The sequence below is a fragment of the Gopherus evgoodei genome, unplaced genomic scaffold (assembly GCF_007399415.2).
Source record: "Gopherus evgoodei ecotype Sinaloan lineage unplaced genomic scaffold, rGopEvg1_v1.p scaffold_167_arrow_ctg1, whole genome shotgun sequence".
Lineage (NCBI taxonomy): Eukaryota > Metazoa > Chordata > Testudines > Testudinidae > Gopherus > Gopherus evgoodei.
The window spans coordinates 1-21,343 of record NW_022059830.1 but is presented as its reverse complement, the minus strand read 5'-3'; the positions used below and the strand labels follow the sequence as shown (position 1 = coordinate 21,343).

At 45.2% G+C, this 21,343-nt stretch overlaps 1 protein-coding gene across 1 annotated transcript; it reads left to right on the top strand.

Moving 5' to 3' along the window:
• Positions 1 to 5,121: 5,121 nt before the first annotated feature.
• On the top strand, positions 5,122 to 5,689 carry LOC115639976 (olfactory receptor 14A2-like; the record flags this gene model as incomplete). Its single annotated transcript, XM_030542869.1, has 1 exon — positions 5,122 to 5,689. A coding segment is annotated over exon 1 (568 nt), but the record flags the coding sequence as incomplete, so codon positions are not given.
• Positions 5,690 to 21,343: the final 15,654 nt, after the last annotated feature.

The window sequence follows — 21,343 nt, the reverse complement described above, 5'->3', positions numbered from 1 at the left end:
ATAACTTGAAGCTGAGTGGTTAGGGCACTCAGCTGGCCTGTGACAGACTCAGGTTCAATCCGTCTCTCTGACTGATTCATAGATTCATAGACTCTAGGACTGGAAGGGACCTCGAGAGGTCATCGAGTCCAGTCCCCTGCCCTCATGGCAGGACTAAATACTGTCTAGACCATCCCTGAGAGACATTTATCTAACCTACTCTTAAATATTTCCAAAGATGGAGATTCCACAACCTCCCTAGGCAATGTATTCCAGTGTTTAACTACCCTGACAGTTAGGAACTTTTTTCTAATGTCCAACCTAAATCTCCCTTGCTGCAGTTTAAGCCCATTGCTTCTTGTTCTATCATTAGAGGCTAAGGTGAACAAGTTTTCTCCCTCCTCCTGATGACACCCTTTTAGATACCTGAAAACTGCTATCATGTCCCCTCTCAGTCTTCTCTTTTCCAAACTAAATAAACCCAATCCTTACAGCCTTCCTTCATAAATCATGTTCTCAAGACCTTTAATCATTCTTGTTGCTCTTCTCTGGACCCTCTCCAATTTCTCCACATCTTTCTTGAAATGCGGTGCCCAGAACTGGACACAATACTCCAGTTGAGGCCTAACCAGTGCAGAGTAGAGAGGAAGAATGACTTCTCGTGCCTTGTTTACAACACATCTGTTAATGCATCCCAGAATCACGTTTGCTTTTTTTGCAACAGTATCACACTGTTGACTCATATTAAGCTTGTGGTCCACTATAACCCCCTAGATCTCTTTCTGCCATACTCCTTCCTAGACAGTCTCTTCTCATTCTGTATGTGTGAAACTGATTGTTCCTTCCTAAGTGGAGCACTTTGCGTTTGTCTTTATTGAACTTCATCCGGTTTACCTCAGACCATTTCTCCAATTTGTCCAGATCATTTTGAATTTTGACCCTGTCCTCCAAAGCAGTTGCAATCCCTCCCAGTTTGGTATTGTCTGCAAACTTAATAAGCGTACTTTCTATGCCAACATCTAAGTCGTTGATGAAGATATTGAACAAAGCTGGTCCCAAAACAGAGCCCTGTGGAACCCCACTTGTTATACTTTTCCAGCAGGATTGGGAGCCATTAATAACTACTCTCTGAGTACGGTTATCCAGCCAGTTATGCACCCACCTTATAGTAGCCCCATCTAAATTGTATTTGCCTAGTTTATCGATAAGGATATCATGCGAGACCATATCAAATGCCTTACTAAAGTCTAGGTATACCATATACACTGCTTCTCCCTTATCCACAAGGCTCATTATCCTATCAAAGAAAGCTATCAGATTGGTTTGACACAATTTGTTCTTTACAAATCCATGCTGGCTATTCCCTATCACCTTACCACCTTCCAAGTGTTTGAGGATGATTTCTTTAATTACTTTCTCCATTATCTTCCCTGGCACAGAAGTTAAACTAACTGGTCTGTAGTTTCCTGGGTTGCTTTTATTTCCCTTTTTATAGATGGGCACTATATTTGCCCTTTTCCAGTCTTCTGGAATCTCTCCCAACTCCCATGACTTTCCAAAGACAATAGCTAGAGGCTCAGATACCTCCTCTACTAACTCCATGAGTATTCTAGGATGCATTTCATCAGGCCCTGGTGACTTGCAGGCATCTAACTTTTATAAGTGATTTTTAACTTGCTCTTTTTTTATTTTGTCTTCTAAACCTACCCCCTTCCCATAAGCATTCACTATGTTAGACATTCCTTCAGACTTCTCAGTGAAGACCGAAACAAAGAGGTCATTAAGCATCTCTGCCATTTCCAGGTTTCCTGTTACTGTTTTTCCCTCCTCACTGAGCAGTGGGCCTACCCTGTCCTTGGTCGTCTTCTTCCTTCTAATGTATTGATAAAAAGTCTTCTTGTTTCTCTTTATTCCCATACCTAGTTTGAGCTCATTTTGTGCCTTTGCCTTTCTAATCTTGCCCCTGCATTCCTGTGTTGTTTGCATATATTCATCCTTTGTAATCTGACCTAGTTTCCATTTTTTATATGACTCCTTTTTATTTTGTAGGTCATGCAAGATCTCGTGGTTAAGCCAAGGTGATCTTTTGCCACATTTTCTATCTTTCCTACTCATCGGAATAGCTTGCTTTTGGGCCCTTAATAGTGTCCCTTTGAAAAACTGCCAACTCTCCTCAGTTGTTTCTCCCCTCAGTTTTGATTCCCATGGGACCTTACCTATCAGCTCTCTGAGCTTATCAAAATCCACCTTCCTGAAATCCATTGTCTCTATTTTGCTGTACTCCCTTCTACCCTTTCTTAGAATTGCAAACTCTATGATTTCATGATGACTTTCACCCAAGCTTCCTTCTACTTTCAAATTCTCAACGAGTTCCTCCCTATTTGTTAAAATCAAGTCTAGAACAGCTTCCCTCCTAGTAGCTTTTTCAACCTTCTGAAATAAAAAGTTGTCTGCAATGCAGTCCAGGAACTTATTGGATAGTCTGTGCCCTGCGGTGTTATTTTCCCAACATATATCTGGATAGTGGAAATCTCCCATCACCACCAAATCTTGGGCTTTGGATGATTTTGTTAGTTGTGTAAAAAAAACCTCATCCACCTCTTCCACCTGGTTAGTTGGCCTGTAGTAGACTCCTAGCACAACATCACTCTTGTTTTTTACCCCTTTTATCCTAACCCAGAGACTCTCAATACTTCCGTCTCCTATGTCCATCTCCACCTCAGTCCAAGTGTGTATATTTTTAAAATATAAAGCAACACCTCCTCCCTTTTTCCCCTGTCTCCCTTTTTCCCCTGTCTATCCTTCCTGAGCAAACTATACCCATCCACACCAACATTCTAATCATATGTATTATCCCACCAAGTTTCAGTGATGCCAACAATGTCATAGTTATATTTATTTATTAGCCCTTCCAGTTCTTCCTGCCTATTAACCATACTTCTCGCATTTGTATATAGGCATCTAAGATATTGGTTTGATCTTGCCTCCCAGTTTTGCCCTGACCCTCCTTTCTCTCTGCCATTATAGCCCATGCTCCCTCTTATTTCTGACCCATCTCCCAGGTCTTCATGTTCCCCACGTACCTGTGGGCTTTGCTCATCTGTCCCCGTCAAACCTAGTTTAAAGCCCTCCTCACTAGGTTAGCCAGTCTGTGGGCAAATAGGCATTTGTCTATTTGAATTTCCACTTTACAGGAGGGTGCCTGCGCCGCTGGGCTATGGGCTGTCTCAGTCTCTCCTGTTTCGGGTGACCAGACAAAAAGTGTGAAAAATCGGGACAGAGGGTTGGGGGTAATAGGAGCCTATATAAGATAAAGACCCAACAATTGGGACTATTCCTATAAAATTGGAATATCTGATCACCCTACTCCTGTTGCAATTGCTCCATTTTCTATCAATAATTAAATATTTGTTGGAGCAGGGTCTTGAATTTGGCTCTTCCAGGCCCAAGGTGAGTGCCCTAAGTACCACTCTGGAGAATCACGCTCATACATATTTGGTAGCCCAATGACTCGCCATTGTTAATCACAGAAGTCATTCCTGATGTCAGTAGAAAGTCACTGGGAGAGAGATTGAGATGCAGTCTGATGTAGTGGTTTGTGGAGGGGCCTGGGAGTCATGATACCTCACTTATGTTCCCAGTTCTGGAAGGGAGTTGAGTACAGTGGGCAGGGCTGGCTCCAGGCATCAGCATTCCAAGAGGTGGCAGTCCCTGTTGTTTTGCCCCAAGCAGCACGCTGAATTGTCACCACGGACGGCGGGGTCAGTCCATGTGCCCTTAGGGCGGCAGATGCTTTTCCGCAGTGAGGGCAATTCAGCAGCTGCTTCAATGTTTAGCTGTCCGAGGTGGCTTCAGCTAAACATAGAAGCTGCTGCCAAATTGCCGCCACCGTGGAAATGCGTATGCAGCCCTAAGGGCACATGGACTGACCCCGCCACCCACGGCGGCAATATGGCACACTCTTGTGGTGGCGAAAACTGTAGAGCCGGTCCTACCAGTGGGAAGAGTGAGAACACCTGGTCTGTATTTCCATCTCCAGGAGGCTTGTTGCATTTAGTGGATTACACCAGGGGGCAAACTGGAAGTCAGGACTCCTGGATTCTCTTCCAAGCTCTGGAAGGGTATTGAGTTGAGTGGTAAGAGTATAAGGAGGGGAACCGGAAGGTCTGTCTCCCACAGCAAGCATGGAAATCAGGCTAAAATGGGGGAAAGCATTGGAACTCCTGAACTGTATTCCTGACTCGAGTTTACTGCATAATTCTGACTGGGTTTGGTCTCCTCCATGTGAGATAGTGCTCCCATTAGAGCAGTTTAAATGGGGGGCAATTCCATGGTATGCAGTGAAATTACCCCACATTTGCAGCAGTGCCATGACAACAGAATTGGGCCAGCGAGACCCCCAGTTCCCCTCGGTAAACTGAGGATAGTAACATTTATACTCTGTTACCCAGAGATCGCGCACATCTGGCTGACAGAGGAATACAAATACCTCAAAAGCAGTTGTTCCTATTTCTCCTCTCCATAACTGTGGTGTAAATCAGGAGTAACTCCACTAGAATCCATTGAGCTGATTCTACTTTTTCTTACCCCAGTGTAAATCAGGAGAAACTCCATTAAAGTCAGTGAGGCTGTTTTCCCCATCCTCATTCCCATATTACACTAATCTTCACAAGCTAAAGGTCTAACTCAAGGAAATTAAGGTGTTTTTTATAAAGGAGAATTATTTTACTGATCTAATGCTGGTCCTTGCTCTTTTCTTTCCCTCCGCAGACATCACACGATGTCCTTGGAAAGAAAATGTCCAATCAAACCATCGCGACCAAGTTCCTTCTCCTAGGATTCTCTGATTTTCAGGAGCTGCAGATTATGCACTTTATGGTATTTCTAGTGATTTACCTTGCAGCCCTGATGGGGAACCTTCTTATCTTCATGGCCATAGCCTTCAACCACCACATTCACATCCCCATGTACTTCTTCCTGATGAATCTGTCCATCGTATACTTTGGCTCCATCTCTGTCATTGTTCCCAAATCTATGGCCAACTCCCTCATGAACATCAGGTCCATTTCCTATGCTGGATGTGTTGCCCAAGTCTTTTTCCTACTCTTCTTGGTGGGAGCGGATTTTTCCCTTCTCACCGTCATGGCGTATGACCGATATGTTGCCATCTGCCAACCACTGCGCTATGAGACAATAATGAACAGCAGAGCTTGTGTCTTACTAGCAGCTGGTGCCTGGATCAGTGGAATTCTCTACTCTGTACTACACACCGGGAACACATTTGCATTGACCTTCTGTGGAGGCAACATGATGGATCAGTTCTTCTGTGAAATCCCCCAGCTGCTGAAGCTCACCTGTTCTGACTCATATCTCAGTGCAGTTGGAGTTCTTGTCTTTAGTGTGTGTTTAGTCTTAGGCTGCTTTGTTTTTATCATTTTGTCGTATGTTCAGATCTTCAAATCAGTGCTCAGGATCCCCTCTGAGCAGGGACGACATAAAGCCCTCTCCACCTGCCTTCCTCACCTCACTGTGGTCTCCTTGTTTGTTTGCACTGGGGCCTTTTCCTACCTGAAACCCACCTCCAGCTCCCCATCTGCCCTGGATCTTGTGGTGGGAATTCTCTATTCTGTATTGCCACCAGTCATGAATCCAGTTATCTACAGCATGAGGAACAAAGAGATCAAAGCTGCCTTGAGGAGACTGACTGGGTGTAGGTAATTCACTAAGAATTAATATTCTGTCTTTCTCTAACTAAAGTTTGCTTACGTAATATCTGTTCACTAATGTCAGTTATTTCCATGACCACACAGCTTGCACACAACTACGTTTGATTTTGACCTCAGTTGCACCAATGCAAATCCAGATTTACTCCGCTGATGTCACTGCCACTGGAGTGATTTACACCAGTAGAAAATCTGGGCCAGTTGTGGAGTAAATGGGTGTAAATTGTGTGTGAGAGAGGAATCAGACTTTCATTCTGTGCCAAAACAATGCCTGTTACACTGCTTGGTCACTTGCACCCTGTCATAAACAGATAGCTAATGGTTAATGTCTCTTTCACCTGAAGCACCTGACCAGAGGACCAATCAGGAAACTGGATTTTTTCAACTTTGGGTGGAGGGAATTTTGTGTCTGAGGTCTTTGTTTTCTGCCTGCCTGTTTTCTCTGAGCTTTGGAGGAGTAGTTTCTACTTTCTAGTCTTCTGTTTCTAAGTGTAAGGACAAAGAGATCAGATAGTAAGTTATATGGTTTCTTTTCTTTGGTATTTGCATGAATATAAGTGCTGGAGTGCTTTGATTTGTATTCTTTTTGAATAAGGCTGTTTATTCAATATTCTTTTAAGCAATTGCCCTGTATTGTGTCACCTTAATACAGAGAGAACATTTGTATGTATTTTTTCTTTCTTTTTTTTATATAAAGCTTTCTTTTAAGACCTGTTGGAGTTTTTCTTTACTTCAGGGAAATTGAATCTGTACTCACCAGGGAATTGGTGGGAGGAAGAGATCGGGGAGATCTGTGTGTGTGTTGGATTTGCTAGCCTGATTTTGCATTCCCTCTGGGGAATAGGAAAGTTATTTTTGTTTCCAGGATTGGGAACAGAGAGGGGGAGTCACTCTGTGTAGTTTCACAGAGCTTGTGTCTGTGTATCTCTCCAGGAGCACCTGGAGGGGGGGGAAGGGAAAAAGGATTATTTCCCTTTGTTGTGAGACTCAAGGGATTTGGGTCTTGGGGTCCCCAGGGAAGGTTTTTCAGGGGGACCAGAGTGCCCCAAAACACTCTAATTTTTTGGGTGGTGGCAGCAAGTACCAGGTCCAAGCTGGTGACTAAGCTTGGAGGTTTTCATGCTAACCACCATATTTTGGACGCTAAGGTCCAAATCTGGGACTAAGGTTATGACACACCCATTCCATGGCCAGTGAAAACAATGATGGGAGTTGTCTTGCTTGTGTATATAAATCAGGAATGGCTTCGTTAGAACCAAAGGAGTCAGACTGATGTAAGACTGGGGTAAATGAGAGAAGATATTTTGAGTAGATCTTCAACATATCAGCGTAGTTCCATGGACTCTGAGGGCGCTAAAACAATTTGCGGCATCTGATCTACGGCCTTCAAAGGAGCTGTATATCCATTGCCACTATCTGGAGAGTGCGCCCATTGTCTTATAAACCATCATTCATGGCCGAAGCACATGAAGCGGACAAGGAGCCAGCCTATGTCAGTCTGGCTCATGTGTACATTCAGGCATGTGAGACATGGAGAGACTGGCTAGAAATTACAGGAAGGTTTCTAACCACCAGTGTGGTGAGGTTCTGGAGCAGCCTCCCAATGGGAATTGTGAGGGGTAAATCACAAAATTTGTTTTAAGAGAAACTGAACAGATATCTGAGTGGGATTGTATAATGGGGCTGCTTGTGATGGTGGGGGGCAGAGTTCTGCAACATTGGGGATTACTTGAAGGGCATGTCTTATGTTCCTAAAAGCTCATGCTTCAGGGATTCATCTGGCCACTCTCAGGGGTCATGAAGGGATTCCTGCCCCTGACCCAGTGTATTCTGGGAGGTTTTTTTTTTTAAATCCCCGAAGCATTGGGAAGCCCCGATTGGAAATGGGACATTGGGTGGGATGTGCCAGGGCTCTGACCTGACACCGAGCCATTCTCTCTAGGGTTCTTGGCTGGCTGGTTCTTGCCCACATGCTCAGGGTCTAACTGATCACCATGTGGACATCAGGAAGGAATTTCCTCCCTGGTCAAATTGGCAGGGACGATAGGGGTGGTGGTGTAAAGTGTTCACTTTCCTCGGCAGCATGTGGTGCTGGTTATTTGCCAGGATTTTCTGGGTGTATTTAAATCATTTCCCTGCCGTTAAGGGGGCCTCGGGCACAGAACCATCTAATCTCCAGTAGAGCCCATGGAGCTGTATTAGTACAACTGTCTGTGATGCCCTGTCCTGCTGGCTGGGGGAGATGACTCCTGCTCAGATGAAGCCCTTGACCTCTGCAGCCGCGCAGTGTCATTGTATAAACTGCTCCCATGGGGAGTGTGTGTTATGAGGCCCCTCTGTGCCACACCTAGGGGTTAGGAGGCTGTTCCAGTGGCTGTCAGACAGCCTCGCTGTTCAGCTCAAGCTGTAGAAGCTGGTACTTTGGGCCCTAGATGTCTCTGGTTGAGTCCCCCGGGTGCCAGCCTAGATTAGATGGTGACCCTCACAGACAGGCAAGTGACCTGAGAACTTTAGGGGAACTTATTCCTGCACTAATCAGAGGCTGATATTGCCTACCAAACTACTGCAGAACAGCAGTGGAAGTAAGACCTAAAAGAGGAGGGTCTCCTTAGTGAGAGGAGAGGGATTTTTATTCACGGATCATCTCAGACATGCCCATTCCTAGTCCCTCTGCACCCTGGAGACCAAAGATGCATGGCATGGGCAGGGGTGTGTGTGTTGCTCTCAGCTCAGGTTGGTAGAGATGGACAAAGTATCTTGTCAATGGGAAATGGTTTCCTCAGCCTTTTCATGGCAGATGCTGCTATGTCTTTTGCTTAGTTAAACAATCTGCCAAAGGCTTAGAAAAATGTTTCCCAGCTCATCCCTCAATTAGATTGGCCACTGAAGCATTCCCAGAATACCAGAACTGATGGGTTGGATCACAGAACCCCCTTTTGGAACTGCCACCTACTGGACTACTCATGACCCTGTCTTCCCTGCCAGCTTGGGACTTCAATGCCTTGCCTGGTTTGAGCCAGACACACTTGACTGCTACAAAAACAGACCCAGGTCTGAACCACATCCACTGAAAGCTACAGGCTTAACTGAAAACAGCCTAAGAAGTGCTCCTGTCTCCAGCACTCAGATCCTCAACTCTGAATGGGGTCCAAACCCCAAATAAATCCATTTTTCCCTGTATAAAGTTTATAGAGGATAAATTCATAAATTGCTCACCCTTTTTAACGCTGATAGAGAGATATGCACAGCTGTTTGCCCCTTCCCTCATACATACTCTGCATTAATTAATAAGTCAAAAGTGATTTAATTAAAAACAAAAGTAGGATTTAAGTGGTTCCAAATAATAACAGACAGAACAAAGTGAATTACCAAGCAAAATAAAGAAAACACGCAAGTCTAAGTCTAATACAAAAAGAAAGTGATTCCAGATGAAATCTCACCCTCAGAGATGTTCCAGTAAGCTTCTTTTACAGATTAGACTCCTTCTAATCTGGATCCATCAATTACTCACATCCCTGTGGTTACTATCCATTGTTTGAGTTTCTTTCAGGTACCCTATGGGGGTTAAGAGGCTATCTCTTGAGCTAGCTGAAGACAGAACGGAGGGTTTCCAGGGTTTACATGGAATTTCTCTTGTGAATGGAAACCCCTTCTCCTCTCCTGTGCAGGGGTCCAGCAGCAAGATGAAGTTTTGGATTCACATGGGCAAGTCACATGTCCATGAATGACTCAGAACTTTACCGGAGAATGCCACATTCCCAGGAAAGCTCAGATGTGGATTGGTGTCTCTCAGAGTTCATTGTTAGCTTAAGTGTTTCTTGACTGGGCACTTACTGAGAATAGTCTTTTCTCAAGAAGCTGACGAACTGCTTCAATGAAGCTTCTTAAAATCAAACAAGTACATAGCCAATATTCATAAATTCAAATACAAAATGATACATGCATGTAAATAAATGAATATATCCAGCAGATAATAACCTTTGCAGAGATGTTACATGGCACATTTAACATAAAACATATTCCAGTCCTGTCATATTTAAACTTATAAGCACATTTCTATAAAACATTATGGGGTTTATTATTTCTAGAAAGCAACATCACGCCTTATATTCTGGTACTTCTGGGAAAACTGTGGCCCTGCCTCTACCTCATGGCCCTTCCTGCCAGTATGACCTTGCATGTGTCCCTCATCCGTGATACTGGACAAAACCACGTCTGGTTTTTTCTCAGTACCAGACACGGGACAAACCACACAAAAAGAGTTTTATCCAGCTTAAAATCAAATGAATAGCCAGCTGCACGCCATGCCCACCACTCCCAAACAGCTTCTGTGCAGCTTCCTAGAAACCTCCTCTACCAGGAATAAATTCTAACACACTGGATCTCCTGCATTCTGCCCCAGAGGCACTGGTGGTGGGTATATTGTCCAACAGTGAACATTGTGGCTCCCTTCTGGAATAGGGCCTAAGGGAGTTAAAGGAGTCCTTGGGAACTTGACTCCTTAGGCCTCTTAGAAAATTACAGTTCTGGTCTTAGACCAACCTCCTGTCTTCTCCCTAGAAATGACGCCTTCAGTTTAGGTGTCTGTAACAGGGAGCTTACCCTGCTCCTGCCTTGAAGGGCTTAAAACAGCCCTGGGGGAAGGTTGTGGCTGGGAGCTACTAAGCTGGGCTGCTTGGGAAGTGACTGCAGCTGGGCCACGCCTCAATCAGGCCACAACTGGCCTGTGTAAAAAGGCTGTGAGCCAGGAGCCCAGGCAGTCTCCCTCTGTGTGTAGAGGGAGAAGGTCCTGGCTGCAGGGGGCTAGACACAAGGTACCTGAGTAAAGCAGGGCTGGGGAAAGGCAGAGGAAGTGGGGAGTCCCAGCCTGGAAAGACCCAGGCTGCCGCCTAGCATTGGGCTAAAAGGTACCAGCAGTTGCAGGGGGCAGCCCAGGAGAAGGCCAAGGCAGCAGGTCCAAATCCAACCTTGCCAGTGATAATGCAGTCTGCCCCAGGGTGTGGGGGCTAGACAATGCCTGGCAGTAGCTGTATACTGAGGCAAGGTGGGAATAGTGGGTGGGGGTTCCCTGGGGAGGGGAGACCCTAAGACTGAGGGGTTACTGCCAGGGGCAGCACCCCAGGTAAAAAGGCAACAGGTCCAGTGAGGGACTTGGGAGCCAGAGGACAGGTGGATCACCGGCCTGCAGAGGGTGCTCTTGAACTGGAACTGACCTAATTCCCAGGAGTCACCAGCAGGAGGCACCACAGGAGTGAGTCCGCACGTCTACATGTCAGATACACTGCCTGGAGAAGTGCACTTGCCTTATAGGTACAAAGAAGGATTTAGTTCTCCAGGGCTCTCAATTAATGACCAAACTAACAAGAGACTTCCAGTCCCTCCCAGCCCGGCATTTCTATGATTCTAGGTTCTCTGGCAGATGTCGAAGATCATGAGTCAATGGTCCCATAGCTGCATCCCAGGGTATCATTGCCCAGTATAGACACCTGCACTTCATCACCTAAGGCCTGGTTTTCAAAGGTGTTTAGGTGCATGGTAGTTTTTTCTAAAGGATATAGGTGTCCAAAACTTATTGATTTCAATGGGAGTTAGATGCCTAATTGCTTTTGAAAAAACCACTAGATGACTAAATACCCTCTGAGGCCTGGATCCATAAAGAGAACCAGGCTTGGTGGCCCACAGTGCAGCAACATCTAACTTTTAGGCACATAGAAAATCACTGGGACAACAATAGGGTCACACACAGCCTGAGTCAGGCCCCCAGGATCCCTATACAACAGATAGAGAGAGACAGACACTTAAGAATGGGAGTTACAAAAACCAGCACACTAGGAGAGAAGGCGCCTGAGCTAGCCAATGGGAGATGCTGAGGAGAGGAGTTTGTGGTAGCTTACAGAGGGATGCCTAAGTCCAGTCAGGGAGGCCCCTGTGTCTGCTAGTGAACCACAAACCAGTGGAAGATAACCAGTGTGCTCCGTCTAGGGCCTGATCTGGTAGTACCTGATACTTGATGACATCAAATGAACAATCAAACATACCTCGCCCTCCCAAACCCTCACCCACCAAAAACATCTGGAACAAAGAAACAAATCAACCAACCAACAAAATACTGTACATCTTCACTATAACCAGCCCCTGTCTAAGCCATTTGTTTGTTAAAGACACAGGTTCATTATAGCAAAAGAGCCCTGCTGCTGGGGGCAGCAGCTGACACTTTGAGCCCCCTGGCCATGGTGGAGACTGACAGCTCTTCCAGCCCTGGGTCAGTAGTGGGGGCAGAGAGCTCCTCTGGCCTTGGGGCTGCAGCAGGGGCAGAATTTTTACTCCCCATCCTGAAAAAAAGGAGAAGAGCCAGAGACCCCATGTGTGACTTTGATATGGTAACTGTTTTAATATGGAAAGCGCTCTGATACCATGGTGATGGGTGGCAGTACAAAATCCTCGGACTGATCGATTGATCAATAGATGGTGGGGTATCTATGGGGATGGATGGATAGCGAGACATGATAAATTCCTGGAGGATAGATCCTTCAATGGCTATTAACCGCGAGGGTCAGGGATGCAACCCTGAGCTCTGGGTGTCCCTGAGCCTCTGGATGCCAGATGCTGGAATTGGACAACACAGGATGGGTCACTCAATAATTGTCCTGTTCTGTTCATGCTCTCTGAAGCATCTGACATTGGCCACTGTGTGAACACAGGATATTTATATAGTTGTAAATTTATAGTAACTCTTTTGACCTGAGTGTAGTTTTTCTAGATGTTTACACCAGTGGAAATACCTTAGTGTGCATAAACGGATTGCACGTTATGTTCTCAGGGAGACAGTAATGTCAACAGTTGATTATATTTATAAAGAAACAGAATAAGACTATGGTCATGGGAGAAAGATGGCCATTTTATTATTTTGGAGAATAGCCTTGACCCAATTATTTCCCATAGGGCAGCTTTGATATCCTTGTTCCTCGTGCTATAAATGATCGGATTCATCATGGGAGGCACCACAGAATACAAAACGGCCACAATGAGATTCAGACCTGAAACTGAGCAGGAGGTGGGTTTAATATAGGTAAAACTAGCAGTGCAAACAAACACGAAGACCACAATGAGGTCAAGGATGCAGGTGGAGAAGGCTTTATGCCGGCCCTGCTCAAAGGGAATTCTCAGCACTGTTTTGAGGATCAGAATATAAGACACAATTTTATATATATTAAAAAAAGCAGTTTAAGGCAAAGTACTCGCTAAAGGCAATAGCCTCAATTTCTCTGAGATATGAGTAATAGGAGGCAAGTTTGATGAGCTGGATGGTTTCACAGAAGAGCTGCTCCATTTCATTTTCTCCACAGAAGATTATTGCAAACGTGTTCCCAGTGTGCAATGCAGAATTGAGAGCACCACTGATCCAGATACTGGCTGCCATTTGGACACAAGTTCTCCTGTTCATCATTGACTTGTAGTGCAGTGGTTGGCAGATGGCAATGTATCAGTGGTACGCCATGATGATTAGTAAGGGAGGCTCAGCTGTAGTGAAGAAAAGGAAGAAAAATACTTGGATGATGCATCCATACTATGAAATGACCTTGGTGCTCATGAGGGAATTGGCCATGGACTTGAGGTCGATAATGGAGATGGAGCCAAGGTCTGGGATGGACAGATTCATCAGGAAGAAATACATGGGGGTGTGAAGATGTTGGTCAAGGGCTATGGCTTTGATGAGAAGATTCCCAGTCAGGGCTATCAGGTAAATCCCTAGAAACACCATGAAATGCAAAATCTGCAGCTCCCGAATGTCAGAGAATCCCAGGGGAAGGAACTCGGTCACAGTGATTTGGTTGGACATTTTCTTCCTCAGTACATCATGTGATGTCTATGAAGGGAAGGACAAGGTCAATGGCTAAGGTTCAGCTGTAGTCAGTATAGACCTTGCTGGAGCCCTCGGCATAACTAACAGTATGAACCAATGGGTGCAAATAAAAAGAGATGAAATAGAATGTATGGCCTTGAAATTATCATATTATTGGACAATATTTGCATTCCCCAGGCTTTCTTGAAGCTCAATTTCCAGTTATGCGTGGTCAGAAATTTTCTACTTAAATTGTTTTCAAAGGAAAATTGTATTTACAATTAATCAAAATTTCATAGAAAGTCTCAGGTATCCTCAAATATATTTCGCGGATACTTCATATATGAAGTATCCGTGAAATATATTCTGGGCCGGTGCAACCATTTAGGCAAACTAGGCAGCTGTCTAGGGCGCCTAGTGGCTGGGGGTGCCTAAAAGTCCCCTGAGGCAAGGAGGTGGAGTGGAGATGAGCTGGGACGGTGCGGGGGGGGGAGCGCTCTGGGAGGACTGCCCGCAGTAATGAGGGGGGCACAGGGGAAATGCTCCCCTCGCCAGATCACCTCCACTCTGCCTCCTCCACTGAGCACACAGCCCAGATCTAAGTCTTCTCCAATCAGCGCCGCAAGCCTGGGCGGGGAGGAGAATTAGAGCAGAGCCAGCGTGCTCAGTAGAGGAGGCGGAGCCGAGGTGAGCTGAGACGGGCTATCCAGGCAGGGTTAGCTGCCGTGACGAGGCGGGAGAGGAGGGAAGTCTCCCCAGGTAGGGTTAGCTGCCGTGGGGGAAGAGAGTTTAGCTGTTATGGTGGTGGGGGGTAGCTGCTGCGGGGAGGGGCTCCCAGGGTTGGGGGCTGAGTTAGCTGTCGTGGGGTGAGGTTAGCTAGGTGGGGGGTGCAAGGTGGAAGTTTCACACCTAGACGAAACTTCCTTGCACCGGCCCTGAATATATTTGAGGATACCTGAGACTTTCTATATATACACATAGGAAAACTGAAAACTCATTTTTTGGGGTGAATCTAGGCAGAAAAAAATTAGTTTTGCTGAAAAAAATATTTGTTTCTCACTTGCCAAAACATGAAAAATTGGAGATTTTGGGGAGTCTATGAAAACCCAATTTTTTTTTTGATTAAAAAAAAAAACGCTGCTAGGCTCTAGGTGGTTGATTGACTTGATAGCAAAAGTCTTAAGGAGTTCCAAACATAATTCAAATTTATGTTCTTAAATTAGCTCTGTATATTAATGCTCTAACATATTTAATTGAAATGGTAAAATTACTGTGCTAGTCTTTGTGGAATTTTTCCCAGCTTGCCATGCATTTGAGCCTCCAGTGTTAGGAATCATCAGTCCTATCTATCTATCTATCTATCTATGCTCCCACTGCCAGGATTGTTTGGTTATCCCTCTCTCTCATGCCCCCATGACTGTATTATCCAGCAGCCACTGTCGTGCCCCTTCGCTGGATGTCCTGAGTTGCTGGGTCTCTGCAGTTCCTAGCAGACAGGGATCTACTCTGCAGATGAGAGCTCCCTGCTCCCTTCCTTAGTCAGGCTTGGCTGAGAGGTGATGGAATAAATGGGATGAGGGCAGGGCCGGTGCTTTGATTTAGGTGACCTAGGAGGTCACCTAAAGTGCCAGGATTTTGGGGGGGCTGCATTTTGCCGCTCTCGGCGGCAATTCGGCTGCAGGGGGTTCTTCTGCACTCCGGGTCTTCGGTGACAATTCTGTGGTGGGTCCTTCATTCACTCCGGGACCCACTGCTGAAGTATCACGAAGACCGGGAACGCAGAAGGCCCCCCCCCGCCGCAGAATTGCCACCAATGACCGGGAGCTCTGAAGGACCCCCGCCTAGGGCACCACTCCTGGATGAGGGACCGAATGCCCCACCCCACCTCAGCTCTAGAGAGGGCCAGGCAGAGGAAGGAGGAGAGTGATGTGGGAAGGAAGTGATGGCCAAAGCTGGCAAATGGAGAGAAGCAGGACAGAATGTCTGGTGTTCAGTGGCAGGACAGAAGGAAGCAGGGATGGAGGGCTGTTCCCTGGGGCTGGGGCCATGTCAGGGGAGTTGGGCTGAGCAGAGGAGGGGACTAGTGGGAAGAGGGGTTCAGCCAGTATCTCTGAGGAAGCTGGATCAGGAACTCTGGGTGGAGAATTGGTTCTGGCCATGGGAGGGGGAATCTCAAAGAACAGGGACTGAAAGTGTCAGTGAGTTGGAAGGTTGTAAGAGGGGAAGAAGGGGATTAAGGGCTGGGGGGATTGTTTGGAGGTCTGGGCTGTGTGAGGCAGAGGGAAGGAGACACTCAGGGACTAGAGTAAGAACATTCAGGGGGTGGAGGATGTGGCAGAGTTTGGAGTCAAAGGGCATGAATCTTCTCTCCTTGAAACCAGACCTACTCCAGTATGACACCAAGGACTTACCCTGAGATGAGTGACAGGGGAATCAGCACCATTGACTCAAGTGGGGTTACTCCTGATTTACACTAGGTTGAGTGAGAGGGAAATCAGTTGAGTGCAGTGGAGTATTTCTAACTTTTCTTATAACTGTTGCATTTTGGTGCTGATTTATTGCGCACAGCTAGAGATCAAACCCGGGCTCAGATCCTCACACAAGGGTCTCTAAAGCTCAAGGGCCACCCCAGCAGAGTGCAGTCCACCCACTGGGCCTCACAGGGAAATAAAGTGACTGCGTTATTAGCCATAGTGTTTAGTTCTCAGTTAGGTGCGTCAGCCTTTGCGGTGCTTGGAGTCGTGCTGAACGGATTGCACTGTGCATGTGCATGGCGAGAGCAGGAGCTGGATGAAAGCTGTTTCTAACTCGCAGCCCCATAGCTGCTGAAAGAAGAATGTTCTGGCCAACAAACCTAGGCCCTGTGACTTAAAATCTAACCCTGGGCTGAAATCTGTGACTAAAAACAGGAGGCATCTGCCTCTGCTAAAGAGTTTCTGATCTTGGGGAACTGTCGCTTTAGCACAGCTGAATATTGAGAAGGTGCCAACACTATTTTTTAAATGAAAATACAAACCCCCTGCACATGCTCACAGGGAGGGGGGATGATTGGGGGCAGAAGAGTTGATGGGAAAGGAAGAAAGGAGTTTTGGGGGCAGTGAGAGGAGGGGTGATTATTGGGAGAAGGATAAATGACGAGGGTGGATAGGAGATGAGTTGGGGGTCAGGAGACTGTTTTGGGGTCAGGAGATGGGGAGGGTAACATGAGGGTGAGTGACAGCAGCCTTGAGGAAAATAGGGACAGGAGTGCCTGACATCCCCACATTCCCCACCCATGTCTTTGCCAATATCTGAGGGCACACAGATATGGGGGTCCAACACTCCCTGCTCCCCTCACATAATCTTGGGATCATGTGTGCCGGGTCTAGGGAAGTGTCACACCTTGGGGTGTGAAGCTGAGAAGAGGCATATGTGGATCACGCACCAACAACACTGTGAAGACTCTGCTGGCACTGGGGTGCTGGTACAAGTGGAGCAGTTCACACCTCTCAATGTGATTGTTTCAGACTGCACAATCTCCTGGAGGGGTTCTCACTCAGCTCAGAATAGCTCATTAAGATAAATAGGCCACTTCACTGGCAGATAGATGTGTCCAGCTTTGTGCTGCACTTATGGAGAGGTTCTGGGGGTGGATGTGAGGTGCGCCCAGACAGGCACATAATATAGCTCCTGTCCAGAAAAACATGGTGGCTCTGAAAAGATCCTTTTGCTTCTTTCGTCATCCATATGTACTGCTATCTACAGCCACCACAAGTACCACTTACTCCTACTAACATTTTTCTTTCTCTTCAAACAGCTAGGAAATTAAATAGCCAAAAACTTCATTTAAACAGAGTTAAGGTCTCCCAGTGACAGCTCATGCCCATCCAAAAGGTCCAGTTCAGCAAAACTCAAGCTTCTGAAAACCTGGATGTACAGAATTAAGGTAATGTAAGGTAAATGCCCACATAACCTTAACTCTGCCCACTCAGGGCGAGGCCCCACAACACCCCTAACATCCACAGTCCCACTCTGCCTTGTACCTGCAATGGACAGGTGCTACCTGTGCTTGCCCTATGCTTGAATACTGGGCCTGCTCCCCCCACAGAATACCACATTGGTACAATTTAACTACATCCACTTTAACAGCCCCTTCACACTTGCACACAGGAGACCACCTAAATTATACTTCCCAGTACCCCTCATTAAACCCACAGCCTGCTCTCATATCCCCCCTCACCACTGAAAAGATGACCCCAGGCCCTGCTGCTGACATGACCTACACAATTCTGTATTGAAAGGATGCAGACGGGACCCTCAAGGGACAAATGCACCTCTTCCCTTTGGTTACACATGGGGTGCGGGGGTGAGACCAGATCTCCCCATATTACAAACACAGCTCTATGGTGCTCCTCAACTAATCCCCAGAGCTCCTCATATCACAAACACCATTCTTCTCCCTCCACCATTCAAGTCAGCTACAGCTAACATAATGAATGCAACTGGAGTTTAATGCAGAGAATTCCATGGGGCTATTATCAGCTCCTGGGGGCAGAATTAAGGTTGTATGAGCTTGTATCTTAACTCTCTATTTCTTGGCTTTCCAAAGTTTAAATTTTGCTGTACAACACAATATTCTGGACGGGTCACTGGGGAACCTTAACTCTATGTTAACGAAGTATTGTTTTTTGGCCATGTATAGCTAGATTGATCAATCAATTCTTGTCTGATTTACACTCTTGTAAACCTAGAGTAACTCCACTGACTTCAGTTAATTTAGTCTGGATTATTACCACTGTAAACACAACATTTTGTATAAAAAAGGTTGCATATCACGTTCCCATGGAGACAATAATGTCATAATTTGATTATATCTGTATGGAAACACAGAATGAAATCATAGTCATGGGAGAAATCTGGAAATTTTATTTTTGGTGAATAACCTCCATCCAGTTAGTTTCTTCAAGGTGCCTTTGATCTCCTTGTTCCTCATGCTGTAGATGATCAGATTCATCAGAGAAGGCACCACGGAATAAAGCATACCCCCACAAGATCCAGACCTGATGGAAAGAGGGAATTGGGCTTCACGTAATCAAAATAACTCCAAAAAGAGTGATGCAAAATAACAAGGAGACCACAATGAAGTGAGGAAGGCAGATGGAGAGGGCTTTATGATGACCATCCTCAGAGGGAATTCTCAGCACTGTTTTGAAGATCTGATCATATGACACAATTATAAAACCAAAGCAGTTTAAGCTTACGAATAAGTTAAAGGAAATAACCACATTTTCACCAAGGTAGAGGTCACAACAGGCCAGCTTGAGTATTTGTGGTAGGCTTGCCTTAGCTCCTTAATTTTCATGTGGCACTACTGTGTGTCCCTGTTATGGCCTTTGTCCTTCATGCCCTATAAGACTTTTTCTAGTGTGTGGCATTTTGTTTACTGCAACAGAGTTCAGCTAGCATGGATTCATCTCTCCATATGGCAAGCAGATCCCATACCTCCCGTTCGGTCCATGATGGAGCTCTTTTGCGATCCTGGGACTCCTTCTTGGTTACCTGTGCTGATGAGATCTGCACTCACATGCACCTTGACAGGCTGCCTAAACAGGAAATGAGATTCAAAAGTTCACAGGCCTTTTCCTGTCTACCTGGCCAGTGCATCTGAGTTGAGAGCACTGTCCAGAGTGGTCACAATGGAGTACTCTGGGATAGCTCCCAGAGGCCAATACCGTTGAATTGCATCCACACTACCCCAAACTCAACCTGGCAAAGCCGATTTCAGTGCTAATCCCCTCGTTGAAGGTGGAGCAAAGAAATCAATTTAAAGAGCCGTTTAAGTCAAAAAAAGGGCTTCGTTGTATGGATAGGTCCAGGCTTAAATCGAGGTAATGCTGCTAAATTCGACCTAAAATTGTAGTGTAGACCAGGCCTAAGGGTACATCCTATACTACCCGCCGGATCAGCAGGGAGTGTTCGATGTGGCAGGGATCGATTTATCACGTCTCGTCTAGATGCAATAAACTGATCCCCAAAAATGCTCTCCTTTGACTCCGGAACTCCAGCTCCACAAGAGGAGTAAGCGGAGTCGACGGGGGAGCCACCGTGGTCGACTCGCTGCCATGAGGACGGCCAGGTAAGTCAAATGAAGATACTTCGACTTCAGCTACGTGAATAGTGTAGCTGAAGTTGTGTATCTTAGTTTGAACCCCCACATCAGTGTAGCCCGGGCCTAAGCAAGCCCTTATTCCCTTCAGCCCATTTTTGAAAGTCCCTATTTTAGGGCTTATTGCAATGTAATTGATACTTTAAACTTCTGCCAGCTAAGGAAGTTGAATTTTACTCTGTCTCTCTGTGCCAAGTTCTTGTTTAATTTATACCACTGAATAACTGTAGAGTAAGTCCATTGAAGTCAATGGAGGTTCTCTAGCTTTAACTGAATGTGAGTGAGTGGTGTCTCTGACTTGAACTCTTTGTAATTAGTTCTTTATCTCTTTTCTTCTCTCTGCGTATTATACCTTCTTATTTTTAATATTTGGTACTAAATTCATCCCCAGTGTCTCTTTTTAGCTACACTGGTTAAACATCGGGATGAATTTGTTCCATTTAGGCTCTGATGCAGCAAAATATTTATTTTAAATGGGATTATTATTAATATTGGTAACACCAGTTATGGATCAGGAACCTATTGCACCAAGTTCTATACAAACACAAAACAAACAGATGGTCACTGCTTCAAACAGCTTAGAGTCTAATTAAAAGGTATGAGACACCAGGTGGAGACATACAGACAGACAGACAGGGTAGGACAAGGAAGCAATGAGACAATGCTCGTCAGCATGATGGGCAGTTTTTCCAGCACACCTGCTCCCTGACCGCGATTGAGTATTTTGTAGGTATCATGGCAAAGGGGAGTTTTAAAGAGGGATTTGAAAGAGGTAACTTTGTGGATGTTTACATTTGGCTCTTCCCAGGCAATAGGGGCAAATTGGGAGAAAGCAAGAAGGTGCATTACTTCAAAAGCGTAAAGGTGGGTTTGTGTTTAAGCACCTTCTGAACTCAGCCTGACATTTATTCCTTTAAATTAAAAAAAAAAAACACGTTAGATACTTTTCAAAATAAAATGCAAATAGGACTCCTGACCATAGACAATAGTATCTTATACATTGGCTTGGCGGTATTTAATTTATATATATATAAATTTGACTGATAATGTTGATGTTTATAATTAAGCATTTTTTTTTATTTTTATCAGTTTAAATGTTCATATTTAACTGCAGGAAATTATGGAAGGGTGAGACAATAGTTATTTAATGACAGTACATATTGAGATTCAAAAAGTTAAATTTGAAACTGTGAAAGCACAACATTTCAACATGACGACAAAATATACAAACTCAATATCCTTAAATCAAACATTAGTAAGTTCTCACGCAACATTTTTCTTAACTTTGTCTCACTGGAAATGTTGATTGTTGAAGGAAATATTTTTTTATTGATTTGTTTGTGCAAGGTGAAATCAACATTTGCCACTATTTACTAATAAAAATCTAATCCTTCCAAGATTACTTATAGACGTAGCAATGGACAAGACCATAACAATGAACTATTAGTATAGTTTTCAGAATAGATTAAAGCTGTTGTCTGCATTGTGCATAATTCTCATTCAAATGTTGTACATGAACAAGAAAAAATGAGCTATATTGTCCTATCCATTATACCAGATTTATGCCACTGTAATTCCCCTGATTTCAGTGAGGTTTCACCACTGCAAAAATGGTACAATGGGATGGACAGCTTTTACTCTGTCTTTAGTCAG